At 41.0% G+C, this 21,911-nt stretch overlaps 1 protein-coding gene across 2 annotated transcripts in view; it reads left to right on the top strand.

The window, feature by feature from the left end:
* Positions 1-21,911, top strand: part of LRP12 (LDL receptor related protein 12) — an 86,339-nt gene that overhangs the window by 55,375 nt on the left and 9,053 nt on the right. For both annotated transcript variants that reach the window (XM_039526924.1, XM_039526925.1), the window contains one exon: positions 634-836. In XM_039526924.1, the coding sequence (XP_039382858.1) occupies positions 634-836 (203 nt within the window). The remainder of the gene's footprint in view (positions 1-633; positions 837-21,911) is intronic.

The following is a 21,911-nucleotide window of genomic DNA, read 5'->3' as shown; positions in this document are numbered from 1 at the left end:
TTTTACCCAGGCACAAAGATATGTATGGATGGGAGCCATGCCACTCCATGGTAATCGAGTCTCGTGACTCACCTATATTTTTGTGTAGTTAGGATCTAGCACAGTTCAGTCAGCTAGTGTGGACCGGGCCAAATCATGTTTAAATCATAATTCTCATACTGTTTGGCTCCATCTACAATAGTAAGCCCATCCATAGGAAGTTGCTTTAACTGAAACAATGTTGAGACTTGGTTTAAATAAAATCTCTTAATATGATTTCAAAATCATTAGAGATTAGTCCTATAAAAAGTATCTTTGCAACCAGAAGAGTTAAAACCTTTTTTTAAATGAAAACTAAAATTCTGTCTCAAACAGAAGTTGCTAAGTCTCAGGGGCAATAGCCTAACAGCTTGGAATGGGTGGGGAATTACAAGCATGTGAATTTCTAGGATCCTGGTGAGGGAAAGACCATCTCTGTTACATCATTACAAAGTGTATAGTAAAATTCTGTGTGCAGAAAGGCAATAAGACCTTAATGACCATTTTTTTTTTTTACTTTTTTCAACTTCAGACCAGTAAACAGCAATAATTTCTCAAATAACTTGTAAAATGGCCACTTCATTAGCAAAGTTTGACTCTTTGTATCTTTTGCAGTTTTCAAGATTTTGATGTTCAGGGATCACGACGATGCAGTTCGGATTGGTTAACAATAGGAACCTACAAGAATGTGGAAGGTTATAGAGCATGTGGCTCCTCCATTCCATCACCATACATCTCTTCACAAGACCATGTTTGGATCAGATTTCATTCGGATGACACTATCTCTAGGAAAGGCTTCAGATTGGCCTACTTTGCTGGTATGTTTCAAATAAGGACCGTTGATATGTTTTCTTATTACTAAGACTGTCGATTAATCACAGTTAACGCACGTGATTAACTTTAAAAAATTAATTGCGATTAATCGCACTGTTAAACAACAGAGCACCAATTGAAATTTCTTACATATTTTTGGATGTTTTTCTACTTTTTAAAATATATTGATTTCAGTTAAAACACAGATTACAAGGTGTCAAATGCTAACTTTATATTTTTGATTTGCACTGTAAAAATGATAAAAGAAATAGTATTTTCAATTCACCTCATACAAGAACTGTAGTGCGATCTCTTTATCATGAAAGTGCAACTTACAAATGTAGGTTTTTTTGTTACATAACTGCACTCAAAAACAAAACAGTGTAAAACTTTAGAGCCGCCAAGTCCACTCAGTCCTACTTCTTGTTCAGCCAATCACTAAGAGAAACACGTTTGTTTACATTTACGGGAGATAATGCTGTCCCCTTCTTAATTAGCAGTGTCACCTGAAAGTGAGAACAGGCATTCGCATGGCACTGTTGTAGCTGGCGTCACAAGATATTTATGTGCCAAATGCGCTAAAGATTAATATGCCTCTTCATGCTTCGTCCATCATTCTAGAGGAAATGCTTCCATGCTGATGATGCTCATTTAAAAAAAAAATAATAATGCGTTAATTAAATTTGTGACAATTCTCCCCCAAGGAGTTCAGTATGTCTCTTGTTATGTTTTACCCACATTCTGTCATATATTTCCTGTTGTAGCAGTCTCAGATAATGACCCAGTACATGTTGTTCATTTTAAGAACACTTTCACTGCAAATTTGACAAAATGCAAAGATATCAATGTGAGATAGCGACAGCACTTGACCCAAGATTTAAGAATCTGAAGTGCCTTCCAAAATCTGAGTGACACAGTGTGGAGAATGCTTTCAGAAGTCTAAAAAGAGTAACACTCTGATGTGAAAACTACAGAACCCAAACCACCCAAAAAGAAAATCAGCCTGCTGGTTGCATCTAACTCAAATGATTAAAATGGATATGCATCGGTCCACACTGCTTTGGATCATTATTGAGCAGAACCTGTCATTGGCATGAACGTATGTCCTCTGGAATGATGGTTGAAGTATCAATCTTTAGCGCATCTGGCACGTAAGTATCTTGCGACACTGGTTACAACAGTGCCATGCAAATGCCTGTTCACATTTCAGGTGACCTTGTAAACAAGAAGCAGGCAGCATTATTTTCTTCAAATGTAAACCAACTTGCTTGTCCGAGCAGTTGACCGAACAAGAAGTCGGACTGATTGGACTTGTAGGCTGTAAAGTTTTACATTGTTTTATTTTTGAATGCAGGGTTTTTTGTACGTAATTCTACATTTGTAAGTTCAACTTTCATGATAGAGTTTGCACTGCAGTACTTGTAGGTGAATTGAAAAATACTATTTCTTTTTTTACAGTGCAAATATTTGTAATAAAAAATAAAGTGAGCGCTATACACTTTGTATTCTCTGTTGTAATTGAAATCAGTATATTTGAAAATGTAGAAAACATGAAAAATATTTAAATGGTATTCCTTTATTGTTTAACAGTGCAATTAATAGCGATTAATTTTTTTAATTGTTTGACAGCCCTAATCATTACATTAAAGTTTCTTCTAGTCTAGGTTTTAAGGCCTGCACAGTTCCTTTCAGCAGCATAAAAAGTATGGTATCTTATACGCTCAAGTAATGGTGCATTGTGGTGGAAGAGAAATATACATTGCCTGAAGTATTTGAGTATGTTGAGAAACTTTAAAATATAACTGCAGACCTAGAGTTTATGGTAATGAACAAAGTGAATGAGGTTGAAAAGAGCTCCATTATAAAACAGCCTGTTTAGCTACCCATCATTTAAAAAAAAAAAAATGAAATCCTCAACCTCAAAATTGAGTGTGTTTAGTAGTTTTTAAGTAAATTGTTTCACTTGTTTGTGTTGCTTAAGTGTCTGTGGGAAGAGGAAGGAAGTACTTGTTAGATACCTAGTTTTAAATGTTTTTATTTTGTATCTCAAATGGCTGTAAATATGAATTTCAGACTTGGTATAATTGAGTACTTAGTCCACCTCCAAACTTGGTACTAGGTTAACAGTTGTGCATGCAAAAATGGACACATTTAATCTCTTTCTGATAAATTATTCTCTGCATATGACCTATTAGGTAATCCTCAGTGTTACGCTCATACAAAGCACACGGGATCTTTATAGAGGAAGGTAAATACGCAGCATTTATTGAAAATACAACCATTAGTATATGCTTCTCTCTCTCTCTCTCTCTCTCTCACACACACAGACACACACACCTGCAGTAATATTTATAGTTACCAGTCTGTTGTGGCTCGAGTCAATCTAATGGCCAGTTAGATTGAGCACGAGTGTGGAGCTGGGCTCTTCTCAGTCGCGATCCAATGCTCCGAGGCTTTGCAGGACTGAACCCAGAGTTCCATGGCGAAACACCCCAGCTTTATAGTTGTAAATTCCTATTTGAGTTCATGCATTTTGCAATGTCATCCTGTAATCATTAGTCCTTAAGTGGTGTTATCATTTGATGGTTATTGTTAGGCTTCCCTTCGTTATCCTCTATTTGTTGTCTCGCCTTCCGGGGTGCCTGCCTCACCTCTGAGGTCGTCAATGCTGCTAACATGTTTAGCATTAAATACAATGGATATTTTCTGATTGTCTCCTGATCTTTCCAAGTCTCTCGCTTTTTCTTGACCATCTGGACATTTGTGATGGCTTTCACACCTTATCTTTTCCTGATGCATGTATTCATCATTCACACAAACAATCTCTTACAGAAACCTTCAAAGATATACAGACCGCAGTATTGTATATTTAGCAGAATACATTGTAAATCAAGCCTTGGTAAATCTTATAACTAAAACAATTCACATTGGGGCTTCAGGCCCTCAACATTCCTCTAATCTCCTTAACATAGATACAGTACAAGGTCCTGTCTCTTATTTACTAAAGCCTTAAAACAAAGAAATGTATATTTAACTAGTGCCTAATTTGTAATACATACAGGAAACCATAGTAGACGTTATAACTTATCCTAAAACAAAAAGGTGACCATAATCAGTCGTAAGGATTGTTCTGGTCTGTCATTCCTTTCTGCTATTCAGAAAGGGTGGCTGATAGGATGAAATCAAATCATACATTAATTCTTATGGGACGTTATAAAATCAGTCTGGTAATCAGTACCTACATCAGTAGGTAATAGACAGGACTCCTTGCCCAGTCTGGAGGGCAATTCTTGAGCTGCCACTTTTCCCATTGGAGAGAAAGGGAAGCTGGTAGCAGGACAGAGAGTAGATTGCCAGGTTACTCTCTGGCTTTAAAAGAAGGGCAAGAGAGGCTATCATCTGACTTGCGTTTTGTATGATGACATGGTGTTAGAGTAATTCTTTCAGAGAAGCTGAAGCAAAATGGAATTAACTCTAAGCAATGAGAAGGATACAGCAAACTTAACAGGAAAATAAGTACTTCAGACTATGATGCCTTGTGTCCTGCACACCATTGATTTTACTCCTGAGGAAATAAAACAATCCTGTATTGCATGGATGGATATACAGACCTAACCTCTCATGATTTATGCTGCTTTTTAACTTAATGCATTTTACTCAGTTTAGATGACAAAAATAATCCAGTTGTACTTAGTTTACCTTGATTTTAAATTTTTTTTGCACCAGTGCATTGCTGTAGTGTTTGAGTTGCAAACACTTCAAGGAATGGTTAAATCTAAAACTGTTTTCAGGCATTTTTTAATTTAAAATATTTGTACTAATTTATGTTGTTAGACCCAGTCTTTACATAAATCTAAATTTTGGTCCTGAGCTATTAGTTTCCTTTCAACTTGTGGCATTGTTTTGAAGATGTTCAACTTTAAATTTAGTACGGTAGCTGCTTCAGTTGACTAAAGCAGTCCTCAAGTGTCCCCTGCAGAAGGAAAGACTGGGAGACGCGCACAGATCTTATCTCTGTGTGAACCCTGCTGTTTGTACAGGGAGATCTTGAAACACAAACACAGTTTCCTCTGAGCATTCAAACATACCAGCCGTTGTGTACATTTAAGTAGCTATTGCAGAGGGAATCAGAGCGGTCACTTCACTGAATCAAGTCTATGGTATAACTGAGACAACGGTCAATATGTTGAGTTTCTTTCCAGATGATCAGTAGAAAACACAGTATAAGATGTGATTAACTTAAATGGATATATTTGCCATGAGTAAAGGTTGCAACATTAGGCCCGTAATTTGTACTTCTGCAGTGACTAAAGAATACAAACATCTAGATAACTGACATCTGATAATTGGTACCCATGTATGTTTCTTAATATGAAATCTCTTATTAATAGAAGTGTATAGTGCATAATCAGGACTAAAAATTATTAGTTGTGTGATGGTAGTAATTTGCCATGTAGTATGATACCTAATCATGAGTAGAGAAATGTTGGCAAAATAAAAAATCGAACAGTCTGAAAATAAGTAGTAATGGTATCTTGTCATGTCAACAGACTTATACTACCTGTGGTGGCTTACTTAGGCCTAGTCTATACTAGGAGGGGGGATCCGATCTAAGTTACGGAACTTCAGCTACCTGAATAACGTAGCTAAAGTCAGCGTACTTAGATCTACTTACCGTGGTGTCTTCACTACGGTAAGTCAATGGCTGACCCTCTCCCGTCGACTCTGCCTGTGCCTCTCGCCCTGGTGGAATACTGGAGTCGACAGGAGAGCGCTTGGCAGTCGATTTATCACATCTAGACTAGATGTGATAAATTAACCCCCACTTGATTGATTGCTGCCCGTCGATCCAGCAGGTAATGTAGACAAGCCCTGACTTGCAAAAGGGAAAAGTAAACCTCAGTACAATACTTCAGGTACCCAGATATAAACTAAATTAGTGCATGCTAGAATTAGATATTGCAGCAGGGAATGAGGAGTCTACTTGATTTGGGTCAGTTAGCTAGTTCAATAACAGTATCTGATCATTAATCTGTATAGGAATGGAGTTGGAGTGTCTATATCACAAAATCAGCTGATGAGGAAATGTATTTAGGCCACCATTAAAACCAGTGTTAATGAGCACCCTTCTTGGCGAGTTTGGTAGTTCATAGATCATAAGCCCAGAAGGGGCCCTTGTGATCATCAAGTCTTGACTTCTTGTATAACACAAATCATAGGACTTGTGTGACTTAATTCCTGTTCGAACTAGAGCATATTTTTTAGAGTAACATCCAGCCTTGACTTAAGAATTTCCAGTGATGAAGACTCCACAACAGCCCTTAAGATTTTTCTGTGATTAATTACCCTCAATGTTAAAAACTTACACATTATTTCTAATCTAAACATGTCCAGCTTCAACATGTTCCTCTTTGAGTGATGGCACATGTCAGTTCCACTGTAGGTGTGTGCGCTCCTTATGCACAGATGTTGGAGATTTTCTTCCTTCAGTAGTGCCTGTCGGGGTGACTCACGTGTCACCCCTGTCGCTGCACAACACTGCGCGCTGGTATAAGAGGGTGGAGCTGCTCCTAACCCTCCTCAGTTCCTTGATATCTCCAGTAACAATTGTTGGAGCAGTCTCAGACTTGTTTACTCAGGTACATCCCTCACTCATTGTAAATAGTTGAAATTAATTATTGTTTGTTAGTTAGTTTTTCAAGTAAGTTAATGCCAGGTTTTTGTTTGTGTTTTTTGGGACCAATTCTTTCCTTTTGGTACCAGGCTCAGTACTGGAATGATGCCTCGCTCCCTAGGATTTAAGTCCTGTGGGACACATTCAAAGCCTGTGCCAGTCAGTAGTCCTCATTCACTTAGAAGTGCTTGGGTGTGGGCCACGTTAGTGACAAGTGTTACATTGGCAAGGGTGTCAAACCCCATTCAAAAAAGTATAGAGCAGAGAGGCTTACGGAAGCAGCACTTTGACGCTCCCCCAAGCCAAGTCATCACATTGAGAGAGTGCTTCAAGTACTTCAGCATTGGTATGGCATGCTCCACCAGGCTCATAGTTCTCCAGTACAAAAAAAGAGACCCAGAACTTCCTCTGGCTCAGCGTCTCATTCATCTACCTCTGTACTGATTTAAGACAGAGGTGAGGACTCTACTCAGGGTGAGGCTCACAACTTCTCCAGAAGCCTCACCTCCAAAGAGGGGTTTGCTGCCTTTGGAGCCTGTGCCAGTCCCCGAGAAACATTTCAGGGGCCAGCAGTCCTGGGGTGTTATACATATATATCTGCATGAGTCTTGCTTAGCCTCTTAGTACCAGTTCGCATTTGAAACTGTCCAACTGGTTCCTCCTCACCTCACAGAGAACCCACAGTACTGCTACTTAGATCTCTTCTCAAACCAATTTTATCAAAAGGGATACCTCCCATGGTTTCTCCAGTACCACCATTTCCAGGTTCAGGATACCTTTCTCTGGTACCACTTGCATCAGAGCCTCCATCATCAGAAGCCTCTGATTCCTCATCCAAGGCTGGGACACAGCGCTTACCCTCCTTTAAGATCATCAGGATCATGAACAATGCTGCAACACCAACAGTGGCCTTTTCTGAAGGGGCAATGGCCCAGACAGGGATGGGTCTCAGGTCCATACTGGTGGCCACTCTGGGCTCCATGGGATGTCTGTCCTGCAGCCAGGACCTCATCTTGACACTCATGGGGAGCGCATCAGATGTGATGGCACCAGAAACGTCATTCCCTAGTACCTGATGTTGAGATAGGGACCAGGTACTAAGAACATCACTCTCCAGTGGCCAGTAGTGTGACAGACCCCGGCCAATCAGCCCCTTGTCAAGTAGATTCTCCATCACAGATTATGAAGTTGCTGCCACCTCAGATGCTAGTTGCATCCTCTTCTTCACCAGATGAAGCTATTGACTGAGTGGGAGAGTCACCTCCTCCAGAAGACCACAAGGACCACCAAGACCTCCCAACGAGTGGCCTCAGTTCTTGGCACCCAGGCAGAAGAGGTATGTGAGTTCTCACAAGTTGGTAGACATCCTAGTGTCGGCCACCTCTGCCAATCAACAAGGAAGTTGTGGACCCAGTCAAGATTCTTTGGCAGACACTCTCTTCCCTGACTCCCACAGCAAAACAAGCTGAGAGGAGATACTTCATCCTCTCTAACAGGTATGAGTATTTTTGCACTAATCCTCTCCCAGATTCCTTTATGATGGCAGCTGCCAACAAGTGGGAAAGACAGATGACAAGCCTCCACCCCTAAAATCAAGGACTCAAAAAAGGCTAGACTTGTTTGGTTGCAAACTTTATTAAGAACATAAGAACGGCCATACTGGGTCAGACCGAAGGTCCATCTAGCCCAGTATCCTTTCTTCTGAAAGTGGCCAATGACAGGTTAACCCAGAGGGAATGAACAGAACAGGTAATCATCAAGTGATCCATCCCCTGTCGCCCATCCCAGCTTCTGGCAAACAGGTTAGGGTCATCATTCCTGCCCATCCTGGCTAATAGCCATTGATGGACCTATCATCCAGGGACTTACCTAGTTCTTTTTTGAACCCTGTTAGTCTTGCGCTTCACAACATCCTTTGGGAAGGAGTTCTACAGGTTGACTGTGAGTGTGTGAAAAAATATCTCGTTATGTTTGTTTTAAACCTGCTGGCTATTAATTTCATTTGGTGGCCCCTGGTTCTTGTGTTATGAGAAGTAAATAACACTTCCTTATTTACTTTCACCACACCATTCATGATTTTATAGACCTTTATCATATCTGCCCTTAATCATCTCTTTTCCAAGCTGAAAAGTCCAGTCTTATTAATCTCTCCTCATACAGCAGCCGTTCCATACCCCTAATTATTTTTGTTGTCCTTTTCTGAACCTTTTCTAATTCTCATCTTTTTTGAGATGGGGCAACCATATCTGCACGCAGTATTCAAGATGTGGGTGTACCATGGATTTATATAGTCAATATTCCTTAATGATGCTCGGCATTCTGTTAGCTTTTTTGACTGCTGCTGCACATTGAGTGGATGTTTTCAGAGAACTATCCACAATGACTCCAAGATCTTTCTTGAGTGGTAACAGCTAATTTAGACCCCATCATTTTATATAGAGAGTTAGGGTTATGTTTTTCAATGTGCATTACTTTGCATTTATCAACATTAAATTTCACCTGCCATTTTGTTGCCCAGTCACCCAGTTTTGAGAGATCCTTTTGTAGCTCTTTGCAGTCTACCTGGGACTTTACTATCTTGAGTAGTTTTGTATCATCTGCAAATTTTGTCACCTCACTGTTTACCCCTTTTTCCAGATAATTTATGAATATGTTGAATAGGACTGGTCCCAGTACAGACCCCAGGGGGACACCACTATTTACCTCTCTCCATTCTGAAAAGTGACCATTTATTCCTACCTTTTGTTTCCTATCTTTTAACCAGTTATCAATCCATGAGAGAACCCTCCCTCTTATCCCATGACTGCTTACTTTGCTTACGAGCGTTAGGTGAGGGACTTTGTCAAAGGCTTTCTCAAAATCTAAATACACTATATCCACTGGATCTCCCTTGTCCACATGCTTGTTGACCCTCTCAAAGAATTTTATAGATTGGGTGAGGCATGATTTCCCTTTACAGAAACCATGTTGACTATTTCCCCCAACAAATTATGTTTATCTATGTGTCTGACAATTTTGTTCTTTATTATAGTTTCAGCCATTTTTCCTGGTTCTGAAGTCAGGCTTACCGGCCTGTAATTGCCAGAGTTTCCTCTGGAGCCCTTTTAAAAAATTCACATCACGTTAGCTATCCTCCAGTCATTTGGTACAGAAGCTGATATAAATTATGGCTTACCAAACCACAGTTGTAGTATTTCTGCAATTTCACATTTGAGTTCCTTCAGAACTCTTGGGTGAATACCATCTAGTCCTGGTGATTTATTACTGTTTAATTTATCAGTTTGTTCCAAAACACCTGTAATGACACCTCAATCTGGGACAGTTCCTCAGATTTGTCACCTAAAAAGAATGGCTCATATTTGGGAATCTCTCTCACATCCTCAACCGTGAATGACTGATGCAAAGAACTCATTTAGTTTCTCCACACTGGCATTATTGTCCTTAAGTTCTCCTTTAGCATCTCGATCGTCCATTGCCCCACTGGTTGTTTAGCAGGCTTCCTGCTTCTTGATGTATTAAAAAAAAAAAAAAAAAAGTACTACTTTTTAAGTACTTTGGGAGAGATTAGCATACCAGCTACTCTCACAGACAACAGATTCAAAACACAGAGGATGTTCCCCTGGGCAAAAACTTAGTACACAAAAGAATCCCCAATTTGATTATTCCTCTAATTGCATAAAGACAAAGTCACCAAAGAAAATAAATATAAACCTATTTATTCGTTTCTAATACTCACTACTCTGATAAGAGGCTGGTTCCTTGATCTTTTCCACTATGGCCAAAACTGAAACTGACCAAGACAAAGGGAACTTCCCTCCTTCCTTTTGAAACATCCTGTCCCCCCCATTGGTTCCCCTGGTCAGGTGTCAGCTAGGCTAGGTGAACTTCTTAACCCTTTACAGGTAAAAGAGGCATTAACCCTTACTATCTGTTTGACAGGCCTGTTAATAGTCGTCGTAGATGGGTAGTATCGATACGTAGTTGAAGGTGGAGGCAATGAAGAGTAGACAGGAGTAGATTGCCTTTTAATGGCGAGCTGCCTCGCCTTTTTATAGGGCATTGGTCGGAAATCCTTCCTCTTATGCCCACATTTCATCCTTCCCCCACAGAAATGTTAGGGTACGCTTACCCCATAGGCAAGTATGTATGTGCGTATGGATGTCAGGTATGTACGCATTTGTGGTGTACTTGTTAGATTTGTGGGCAAAAATCCCCTTTTTTCCACCCTCCATTGTTATTGGTTCAGGCAAAAGTCTCTAGACATCTGCGTGGGTGTTTAATTTCTCTCTTCTGGATAAGAGTCGCAAAATGTGTTAACTTCGCATTAGCTTAACATACAGGGTTTTGGTCTGTAGGTAGGTCTCTTGCATTACAGCCAAACTTATTTTTAATATAAATCTATAAGCCTATTACATCAAATAGTCAAATTTATAAGAAAGATATATTTATATAGGCCAGCAGATTAATCCTTAGGGTTACACTACTCAATCTTCCTCCCCCACATAGTGGGGAAAAGATCTATTGATTCTGATAGACAACTCAGCGACCATGTTTTACCTAAACAGGCAAAGAGGAGCGCAATCAAACTAACTCTGTCAGGACTCTTCTGCAGCCCACTCAATTCACCTTAAAGCTACATCTCTACCCCGATATAACACTGTCCTCGGGAGCCAAAAAATCTTACTGTGTTATAGGTGAAACCGCGTTATATTGAACTTTGATCCACCGGAGTGCACAGCCCTGCCCCACCAGAGCACTGCTTTACCGTGTTATATCCAAATTCCTGTTATATCAGGTCGTGTTATATTGAGGTAGAGACCCTGGACTTCAGAAAAGCAGACTTCGACTCCCTCAGGGAACTGATGGGCAAGGTCCCCTGGGAGAATAACATGACGGGGAAAGGAGTCGAGGAAAGCTGGCTGTATTTTAAAGAATCCTTATTGAGGTTGCAGGAACAAACCATCCCGATGTGTAGGAAGAAAAGTAAATATGGCAGGCGACCAGCTTGGCTTAACAGTGAAATCCTTGCTCATCTTAAACACAAAAAAACAGCTTACAAGAAGTGGAAGATTGGACAAATAACCAGGGAGGAGTATAAAAGTATTGCTCAGGCATGCAGGAGTGAAATTAGGAAGGCCAAATCACACTTGGAGTTGCAGCTAGCCGGAGATGTTAGGAGTAACAAGAAGGGTTTCTTCAGGTATGTTAGCAACAAGAAGAAAGTCAAGGAAAGTGTGGGCCCCTTGCTGAATGAGGGAGGGAACCTAGTGACAGAGGATGTGGAGAAAGCTAGTGTACTCAATGCTTTTTTTGCCTCTGTCTTCACAGACAAGGTCAGCTCCCAGACAGCTGCACTCTGCAGCACGGTATGGGGAGGAGGTGACCAGCTCTCTGTGGAGAAAGTAGTAGTTCAGGACTATTTAGAAAAGCTGGACGAGCACAAGTCCATGGGGCCGGATGCACTGCATCCGAGGGTGCTAAAGGAGTTGGCCGGTGAGATTGCAGAGCCATTGGCCATTATCTTTGAAAAATCATGGCAATCGGGGGAGCTCCCAGATGACTGGAAAAAAGCTAATATAGTGCCCATCTTTAAAAAAGGGAAGAAGGAAGATCCAGGGAACTACAGGCCAGTCAGTCTCACCTCAGTCCCTGGAAAAATCATGGAACAGGTCCTCAAGGAATCAATTCTGAACCACTTAAAGGAGGGGAAAGTGATCAGGAACAGTCAGCATGGATTCACCAAGGGCAAGTCATGCCTGACTAACCTAATTGTCTTCTATGATGAGATAACCGGCTCTGGGGATGAGGGGAAAGCAGTGGATGTGCTATTTCTGGACTTTAGCAAAGCTTTTGATACAGTCTCCCACAGTATTCTTGCCAGCAAGTTAAAGAAGTCTGGGCTGGATGAATGGACGGTAAGGTGGATAGAAAACTGGCTAAATGGTCGGGCTCAACGGGTAGTGATCAATGGTTCCATGTCTAATTGGCAGCCGGTATCAAGTGGAGTGCCCCAAGGGTCGGTGCTGGGGCCGGTTTTGTTCAATATCTTCATTAACGATCTGGAGGATGGTGTGGACTGCACCCTTAGCAAGTTTGCAGATGACACTAAACTGGGAGGAGTGGTTGATACGCTGGAGGGTAGGGATAGGATACAGAGGGACCTAGACAAATTAGAGCATTGGGCCAAAAGAAACATGATGAGGTTCAACAAGGACAAGTGCAGAGTCCTGCACTTAGGACGGAAGAATCCCATGCACTGCTACAGACTAGGGACCGAATGGCTGGGGCAGCAGTTTTGCAGAAAAGGACCTAGGGGTTACGGTGGACGAAAAGCTGAATATGAGTCAACAGTGTGCCCTTGTTGCCAAGAAGGCTAATGGCATTTTGGGTTGTATAAGTAGGGGCATTTCCAGCAGATCGAGGGACGTGATCATTCCCCTCTATTCAGCACTGGTGAGGCCTCATTTGGAGTACTGTGTCCAGTTTTGGGCCCCACACTACAAGAAGGATGTGGATAAACTGGAGAGTCTCCAGCGGAGGGCAACAAAAATTATTAGGGGGCTGGAGCACATGACTTATGAGGAGAGGCTGAGGGAACTGAGATTGTTTAGCCTGCAGAAGAGAAGAATGAGGGGGGATTTGATAGCTGTTTTCAACTACCTGAAAGGGGGTTCCAAAGAGGATGGATCTAGACTGTTCTCAGTAGTAGAAGATGACAGAACAAGGAGTAATGGTCTCAAGTTGCAGAGGGGGAGGTTTAGGTTGGACATTAGGAAAAACTTTCACTAGTAGGGTGGTGAAGAACTGGAATGGGTTACCTAGGGAGGTGGTGGAATCTCCTTCCTTAGAGGTTTTTAAGGTCAGGCTTGACAAAGCCCTGGCTGGGATGATTTAGTTGGGTTTGGTCCAGCTTTGAGCAGGGGGTTGGACTAGATGACCTCCTGAGGTCCCTTCCAACCCGGAGATTCTATGATACTTACCTTCTGGAGAAACAGAATACAATGGCAGATCAACTGAGCTGATCCTTCACTGATCAACACAAATGATCATTATGCCCAGACATAGCACGGGCCATCTTCCAACTTGGGGTGGATTCCCAAAGTGGTAGTCTCCGCCCAGGCTCCCTAGTAGATGTCTTTATCCTGTCTTGGGAGAATTGCCTTCTATATACCTTCCCTCCAATTCCTTTACTCCTCAGAATAGTATCCATAAAAAAAGAAGAATCATGCTCATCTCATCTTTATAGCACCAGTGTGGCCCTGTCAATATTGGTACTCACCCCTACTGACACTGTTGATAGAGCCACCTCCTATCCCTCCCGTTGGATCCAGACATAATTTCCCAAGACGACAGCCACATTCTGCACTCTAGCCTCCACGCTCTTCATCTCACAGTATGGATCCTTTGACTGATGGCCTTTGAAAGGTTTTGCTCACAGAATGTCAAAGAGGTACTTCTAAATAGTGGAAAACTCTCAACTAGGATCACTTACCTGGCTAAATATAAGTGCTTCTCCATTTGGTCTCATGAGAAAGGTGCATCTTCTCAGCAAGCATCCCTTCCTGTTGTGCTGGACTGTCTTCTAGATCTAAAACAGAATCAGTTAGTTCTGTAAGGGTGCATTTGACTGCTATCTCAGCTTTCTGTATATGGGTGGCTAATGAGCCCCTTTTCTCCAACCACATTTTACTCGATTCCTGAAGGGCCTGGCCAGATTATAACCTCAAGTGTGGGACCCCATCCCTCCTATGGATCTCAGCTAAGTCCTGGCAAGTCTAGTGGGACCCTCCTTTGAAGCCCTTGTGACTTGCTCTTCTTTACCCACACCTACAATTTTTTTTATAAGGATAAGGTTTATCTCAGGCTGCACCCAAAAATCCTCACAGAAGTAATCTCATCTGTTTGCCCACATTTTTTCCCAAACCCCATCACATATGCATGAAGAAAGGCTTCACTCATTCAATGTGAAAAGAGCATTAACTTTCTACCTAGAGTGTACTAAATAATTCCAGACTTCTACGCAGGTGTTTGTCACAGTTGTGGACAGAGTTAAGGGCAGTACAGTTTCTTTCTAGAGAATGTTCTGGATCTCTTCCTGCATTCATTTATGCTACCAACTAACTAACACGACCCCAGCAGCTAAAATACTGGTGCATTCCACTAGAGCACCAGCAGCTTCTGCAGCTTTCCTGGTTTCAGTACCAATTGCAGACATTTGTAAAACAGCAAATTGGTCTTCAGCCAACACCTTCACTTCTCATTACACTATTACCTGGCAGTTCAAAGACGTTGCCAGCTTCAGACAGGTGGTTTTACAATCACTGTTCAGATGGACTCCAAACCCCCCTCTGTAGCTGTATAGTTGAGTCGCCTACAGTGGAACTGACATGTGCCATCACTCAAAAAAGAAATGGTTACCTATCTTACCATAACTGTAGTTCATTAAGATACGTTGCACATATCCATTCCATGACTCGCCAGCCTTCCCCTCTCTATCAGAGTATGTCCAGTACAAAGGGAGTGTCGGCAGGTGGATCCGCCCTCTTATACCAGCATGCAGTGGCACGTGGCAACACAGGGCTCTCAAGCTGTCCCTACAGGTACCACTGAGGGGGAAAAACATTCTGACATCTGTGCACAAAGCACTTGCACACCTAGAGTGGAATGGATGTGTGCAACACACCTCTATAGAAAGGTGGCTAACGGTTTCTTATACATTTGTCGGCTAGACCAAAGAGCACTGTCATAGCCCCCGTCTCTTATATTCCTTGGTTCATGTCTGCTACTCCCCTCTCAGTTCTGTCTGTGTATCATAGAATCATAAACCCATAGGACTAGAAGGGGCTGTAAGGGTCATCTAATGTAGCCCCTGACCAAGATGCAGGATTTATTGTCTGGACCATCCAAGACAGATGGCTATCCAACCTCCAGTGAAGGAGATTCCATGACCTCCCTAGACAGTTTGTTCCATTGTCCTACTGTTCTTACTGTTAGGAAGTTTTTTCCTAAAATTTAATCTAAATCTGCTATGCTGTAGTTTGACCCATTGTCTCTTGTCCTGCCCTCTGTGGCAAGAGAGAATTTTTCTCCATCTTTTTTACGGCAGTCTTTCAAGTATTTCAAGACCACTGTCATGTCTGCCCCTTAATTGCCTCACTTCCAAACTAAACCTACCCAGTTGGCTTATATGGCTTGCATTCCATCCCTTTGATCATCTTTATCGCTTGCCTCTGGATCCTTTCCAGTTTCTCTACATCCTTTCTATACATTGGTGTCCAGCATTGGACACCGTACTCCAGCTGAGGCCTAACCAGTGCCAAATACAGCAGTACTATCATCTCCCATGACTTGCATGCTATGCCGCTGTTAATGAAACCCAAATTGCATTTGGTTTTTTGCGACAGCATTGCATCGTAGACTCGTGTTGAGGTTGTGATCCATCACAACTCCCAGATCCTTCTCAGCAGTACTGCTGACAAGCCAGTTTTCCCCCATTCTGTGTTTGTGCATTTGGTTTTTCTTCCCTGAGTGTAGCGCCTTACATTTGTCTTTTAATTTAATTTTGTCGTCTATAGTCCAGTTCTCCAATTTGTCAAGACCCCTTTTAATTTTATCTCTATTCTCCAAAGTGTTGGCATTCTCCCCCCCCCCTCCCCAGCTTTGTCTTGTCTGCAAATATGATCAGTATGCTCTCTATTCCTACCTCCAGGAAATAAAGAAGTTAAGTAACACCGGACCCAGAACATATCCCTGTGAAACCCCACTTGAGACATCCCTCCAATCTGACATCATTCCATTAATAGCTAACTCTTTGTTTGCGATAGTTTAACCAATTATGTATCCGCTTAATGGTAGTTCTACCAAGCCCGCATATCTCCAACTTACTTATGAAAATGTCATGTGGGACTTTCAGAAGCTTTAAGTTCAGGTATATTATGTCCACCATGTTTCCCCTATCCACCAAACTATTTACCTTGTCAAAGAAGGAAATCAATCTGGTTTGGCATGATTTGTTCCTAGTTAATCCATGTATGGCTTACTAGATGCTTTGAATCCCCTGGGATCTCTGCTGTTCTTCTGTTCACTCATTCTGGTTTGTCTGCTCTAGCTCTGGCTGTTATACTTGACTCCGCACCACCCAAACCCTTTCTAAGCTCACTCAAACATCCGTTTTCATTACAGCTTCCAGTAGCATTAAAACACACAATAGTATAAAACATGAATCGCCAGTGAGCATTTTACTTGGCTGGCAGCCTCAATAACTAAAAATTATCAAATACAAGCTGCTTGTCTTCACTGTCAACGCCACTCACTGCCTGACTCCCATCCTACCTATCTTGTTTCATCATATTGAGATGTTGTCTCTGGCCTATGGTTGGCCCACGATACAAGTTTCTGTTGCCCACTTGTTAAATTTCCAAACTGGCATCTTCATTCATTCTCCCATGCTGCCCTTCACATTTGGGAAATGCTTCTGGTAAACATCCACATATCTACCTTATTGTCCTTCAGATCCATCCTTAAAACTCTCCTTTGCTGTGATTCCACTACTTCCCTAGGAACAGGTTACCTAGGGAGATTGTGGAAATCCATTCACTGAAGGTTTTTAAGAATAGGTTAGACAAACACATGTTGGTGATAGTCTTGGTTTATTTAATCCTGTCTCAGTGCAGAGGCATGGACATTAGATGACATCTTAGGGTTCCTTCTAGCTGTGTGTTTCTATGATTCCATGCCTACGAAAAACTTGGATAAATGTTTGGCCGTGGATGCACTGATGCCACTGTCTGTCATGCTGCCTAATATTGTCTCATTGTTCCCTTGTACTCCCTTGTTTGTATCCATCTGTTGTCTCTTATCTTGTATTTAGATTGTAAGCTCTTTGGGGCTGGGACTGTCTTTTTGTTCTGTTTATACAGCACCTAGGACGGTGGGTCCTGGTCCATCTCTAGGTGCTATGTTAATACAAATAAATTTTAAAAGGATTAAATGCTCTTGTATTTAAAGTTATCCAATAGTGAATGTGGTGCTGTATGTTAGGTAAACATGCCAAACCAGTAACAAGGTCTGTGTCCTGAGGAGCTTGATTTAAAGGCACAACAGGTATAACTGTCCTTTGCCATAATGCTTTGTGGAACAGGTAGGTAATTAGAATTGTTGTTCTTTTAAGGAATAGCAAAAAAACTTTTTCATCCAAATGGGTAACTTTTTCCAAAAAGTTTAAAAGCATGTGAAAGTCAGAGCTTAGATATAAATCACTTCTGCCTTCATTATTATGGTAGTACTTTTAATTCTTGCCTCTTTCAGCGTCAGTAACCCTCAAACTGTATTCTGTCTTGTTGCTCAACTAACCGTTTTCCATTTATGTATTCAGAATACTGAGGATTTAAAAAAAACTTTCTTTAGTTATTACTAAAGGAAACTGTTTGCAATCTTGCAATATGATCAGTGCAGGCCCAACAGTTCATCCACATCGATCCAATTGCAGGACCAGGGCTAGCTGGCTAGCTATCTAGGTCACATGGCCTTCATTAGGTTCTTTGGGAATTTATCTCAAATTCTCAAACACACACACTTTGGTAACTCCAAACTGTAGTTGTGCTGTAATGCTTGGGGTTGTACAGAGACAACAAGCTGCTAATTTGCAGTTGTTTATATTTATTGCCAGTGAAAAGGCTTTTTAAAAAAAAAAGTCAATCTGTTCATTTAGTTAAATATTTTGATGTGCTAATAAACGGTATTTTATCAGTGAAACAAGGCAGTGTCACTAATAACAAATCTAATTTTCCTTTAGTTGCTGCCCTAACAAGATCAGCATTTTCTAAAGAGCAATCACTGTCTGATTTCATATCCCTTCTGTGCCCTGCTCTCACTACATGCCTATCTGTTTGTCAGTTAAGCACTCTTTGGCAGTGCTCACTGGGTTTGACTTGTTTGCTTTTTATTTTTGTGTATTTTTTTTAAAAAGCCTTTAGATTTTAAAATGCCAGAGGTGCTGTGTCATCCTTTAACTCTGTTCCTTTCCTTTTTAATTGCTTAGATGATAAACTTCATATTTAATTGATCTTTTGCAGGATAGTATTAGATGTTTAGGTTGAAGGAGAGGTACAGAGAAGTGACTTGGCCCACAGTCACTCAGCAGATCATTAGTGGAGCTGGAAATACAACCTACATCTCCTGAGTCATAGTCCTGTGCCTTAACCATTGGAGAATACAGCCTCTCTATTGCTTTCTTTTAAATACCTTGTGTCTACTAATACTGTTTAAAGCTGTGTTCATCAAGCTAAGTTCCTGAGGATGTGCTGTACAGAGTCCATCCGTCATACAACTTTTAAACGGTACCTGGGAGCTTTATAAATATGGGTCATAAGAACGGCCATGCTGGGTCAGACCAAAGGTCCATCCAGCCCAGTATCCTGTCTACTGACAGTGGCCAATGTCAGGTGCCCCAGAGGGAGGGAACCTAACAGGTAATGATTAAGTGATCTCTCTCTCCTGCCATCCATCTCCATCTTCTGACAAACAGAGGCTAGGGACAACATTCCTAACCCATCCTGGCTAATAGCCATTAATGGACTTAACCTCCATGAATTTATGTAGTTCTCTTTTAAACCCTGTTATAGTCCTAGCCTTCACAACATCCTCAGGCAAGGAGTTCCACAGGTTGCGTGAAGAAGAACTTCCTTTTGTTTTAAACCGGCTGCTCATTAATTTCATTTGGTCGCCCCTAGTTCTTATATTATAGGTACAAGTAAATAACTTTTCCTTATTCACTTTCTCCACACCACTCATGATTTTATATACCTCTATCATATCCCCTCTTAGCCTCCTCTTTTCCAAGCTGAAAAGTCCTAGCCTCTTAAATCTCTCCCGTTCCAAACCCCTAATCATTTTAGTTGCCCTTCTCTGAACATTTTCTAATGCCGGCATATCTTTTTTTGAGATGAGGAGACCACATCTGTACACAATATTCAAGATGTGGGCGTACCATGGATTGATACAAGGGCAATAAGATATTCTCTATCCCTTTTTAAATGATTCTTAACATCCTATTTACTTTTTTGACTGCCGTTGCACACTGCGTGGACGTCTTCAGAGAACTATCCACGATGACTCCAAGATCTTTCCTGATTCATTGTACCTAAATTATCCCCCATCATATTGTATGTATAGTTGGGGTTATTTTTACCAACGTGCATTACATTTATCCACATTAAATTTCATTTGCCATTTTGTTGCCCAATCACTTAGTTTTGTGAAATCTTTTTGGAGGTCTCACAGTCTGCTTTGGTCTTAACTATCTTGAGCAGTTTAGTATCATCTGCAAGCTTTGCCACCTCACTGTTTACCCCTTTCTCCAGATCATTTATGAATAAGTTGAATAGGATTGGTCCTAGGACTGACCTTTGGGGAACACCACTAGTTACCCCTCTCCATTCTGAAAATGTACCATTTATTCCTACCCTTCGTTCTATGTCTTTTAACCAGTTCTCAGTCCATGAAAGGATCTTTCCATGACAACATAATTTATATAAGAGATTTTGGTGAGGGACTTTTGTGACGGTACTGCCCGTGGGAGCCAGCTGAGGTCACTCAATCAAGGTGAACTGCAAACCAAACGGGGCAGACAAACCCCGTACGCTGGTGTTTATTCCAATACTTAGATTTACCAATGAGCACAAAACAGCTTCTGTAGTACCTCACTGGTTACTCAGAATTCCAAACAAGGCAGTTCCCTTAAAGTACCCAGCCTCAGGCCTCCATTCAGACACACCTGTCAGATATGATGATGATTCCTGAAAATCTTATCTCATCATATAAAAGAAAAGGTTCTTCCAATCCCAAAGGATCAGCCACATACCCAGGTTCAATTACAACTTAGATCTTACCCAAAATACACGCTATAATCAATTCTTATTAACTAAGCTAAACTTTATTTAAAAAGAAAAGAGAGTGAGTGTTGGTTAAAAGATTAATATACAGACAGACTTGAATTCAATTATTGAGGTTCAGATACATAGCAAAGGTGAGCTTGTAGTTGCCAAAAGTCCTTTTAGAAATAGTCCATAGGTTACAGTCCAATGTCCATATTCAGGGTGAGTCCAGCCAATGACTGGGGATCTCAATCCTTGTGGCTTAAGGGTACCCCCTCTTGAAACCCAAAGCAGATCTGAGATGAAGTAGGATCATATCCCAGGGTTCTTATACATTTCCAGCAGCCTTTCGGCCCAAGAAAACAATAGGCTTAACTCCTTCTCCCAAACATCCTGGTAATTAGAGTAATTTACCCATTAAACAGTTCAGATACAGGTTACCACAATCTTCAAAGAGACACATAGACAATAATAGATAATAATACTATTTCACTCAAGTATCTTCCTAAATGTTAATATTCCTTTTTTGACTTTGAATTAAAACTATAGCAATAGACAAGACATGTTTGCTTACATCAGAAGACCTGAGCAAACATCTACCCTTCTACCTCTAACAATGCAGACTTGCATTTCAAAGCTCTATTCATTTACATATCTTCCTAGCCAGTTCCTAAGGTTCACCCATGGGTCAGGTCAGTCCGTGAGTTAATTAACTCTTTCTGGCCCTGTCACCGTTCAATGAAATATTATATTACACTCATAACATCACACCTTGTCAAAGGCTTTCTGAAAATCTAAGTACACTATATCCACTGGATCCCCCTTGTCCACATGTTTGTTGATCCCTTCAAAGAACTCTAATGGATTAGTAAGACATGATTTCGCTTTACAGAAACCAAGTTGACTTTTGCCCAACAATTTATATTGTTCTATGTGTCTGACCATTTTATTCTTTACTATCGTGTCAACTAATTTGGTGGTTGATCTGGTACTGATGTTAGACTTACTGGTCTGTAATTGCCGGGATCACCTCTTCAGCCCTTTTTAAATATTGACGTTACATTAACTATCTTCCAGTCATTGGGTACAGAAGCTGATTTAAAGGACAGGTTACAAACCATAGTTAATAGTTCCGCGATTTCACATTTGAATTCTTTCAGATCCAACTAACGTAGCTTATAACATGGTTTGGCAAAAACTTTTTTTAAAAAAACCTGTTCACATTTATTTAAACATGGTTCTAATGTTTTTGTCCCAACCTGATTACAGAACCAGATGATAAGTGTTCTCAAACCATGCTTTACAGCAGAGTATAGGTGGATTCTTAATGAATTAATCCTTGATGAGAAGTGTTATTGCAACTAAAGATGGCTCTGGAAGACAGTAGTGGCCAGTACAGTGTGTGTCTCTCAGGATAGGTCTTAATACTGAATACAGTATTAAATACCTTGATGCTGGTTTTAGTACCTCCTGAGGCTATCAAGATCTAGGCATACCTGTCAGGTATCAGGCCCACCCCCTGCTATCTCCAG

The sequence above is a fragment of the Mauremys reevesii genome, linkage group 2, assembly GCF_016161935.1.
Source record: "Mauremys reevesii isolate NIE-2019 linkage group 2, ASM1616193v1, whole genome shotgun sequence".
NCBI classification, from domain to species: domain Eukaryota; kingdom Metazoa; phylum Chordata; order Testudines; family Geoemydidae; genus Mauremys; species Mauremys reevesii.
Note: the sequence above shows the minus strand (reverse complement) of the source record. Positions and strands in the feature narration are given on the sequence as shown.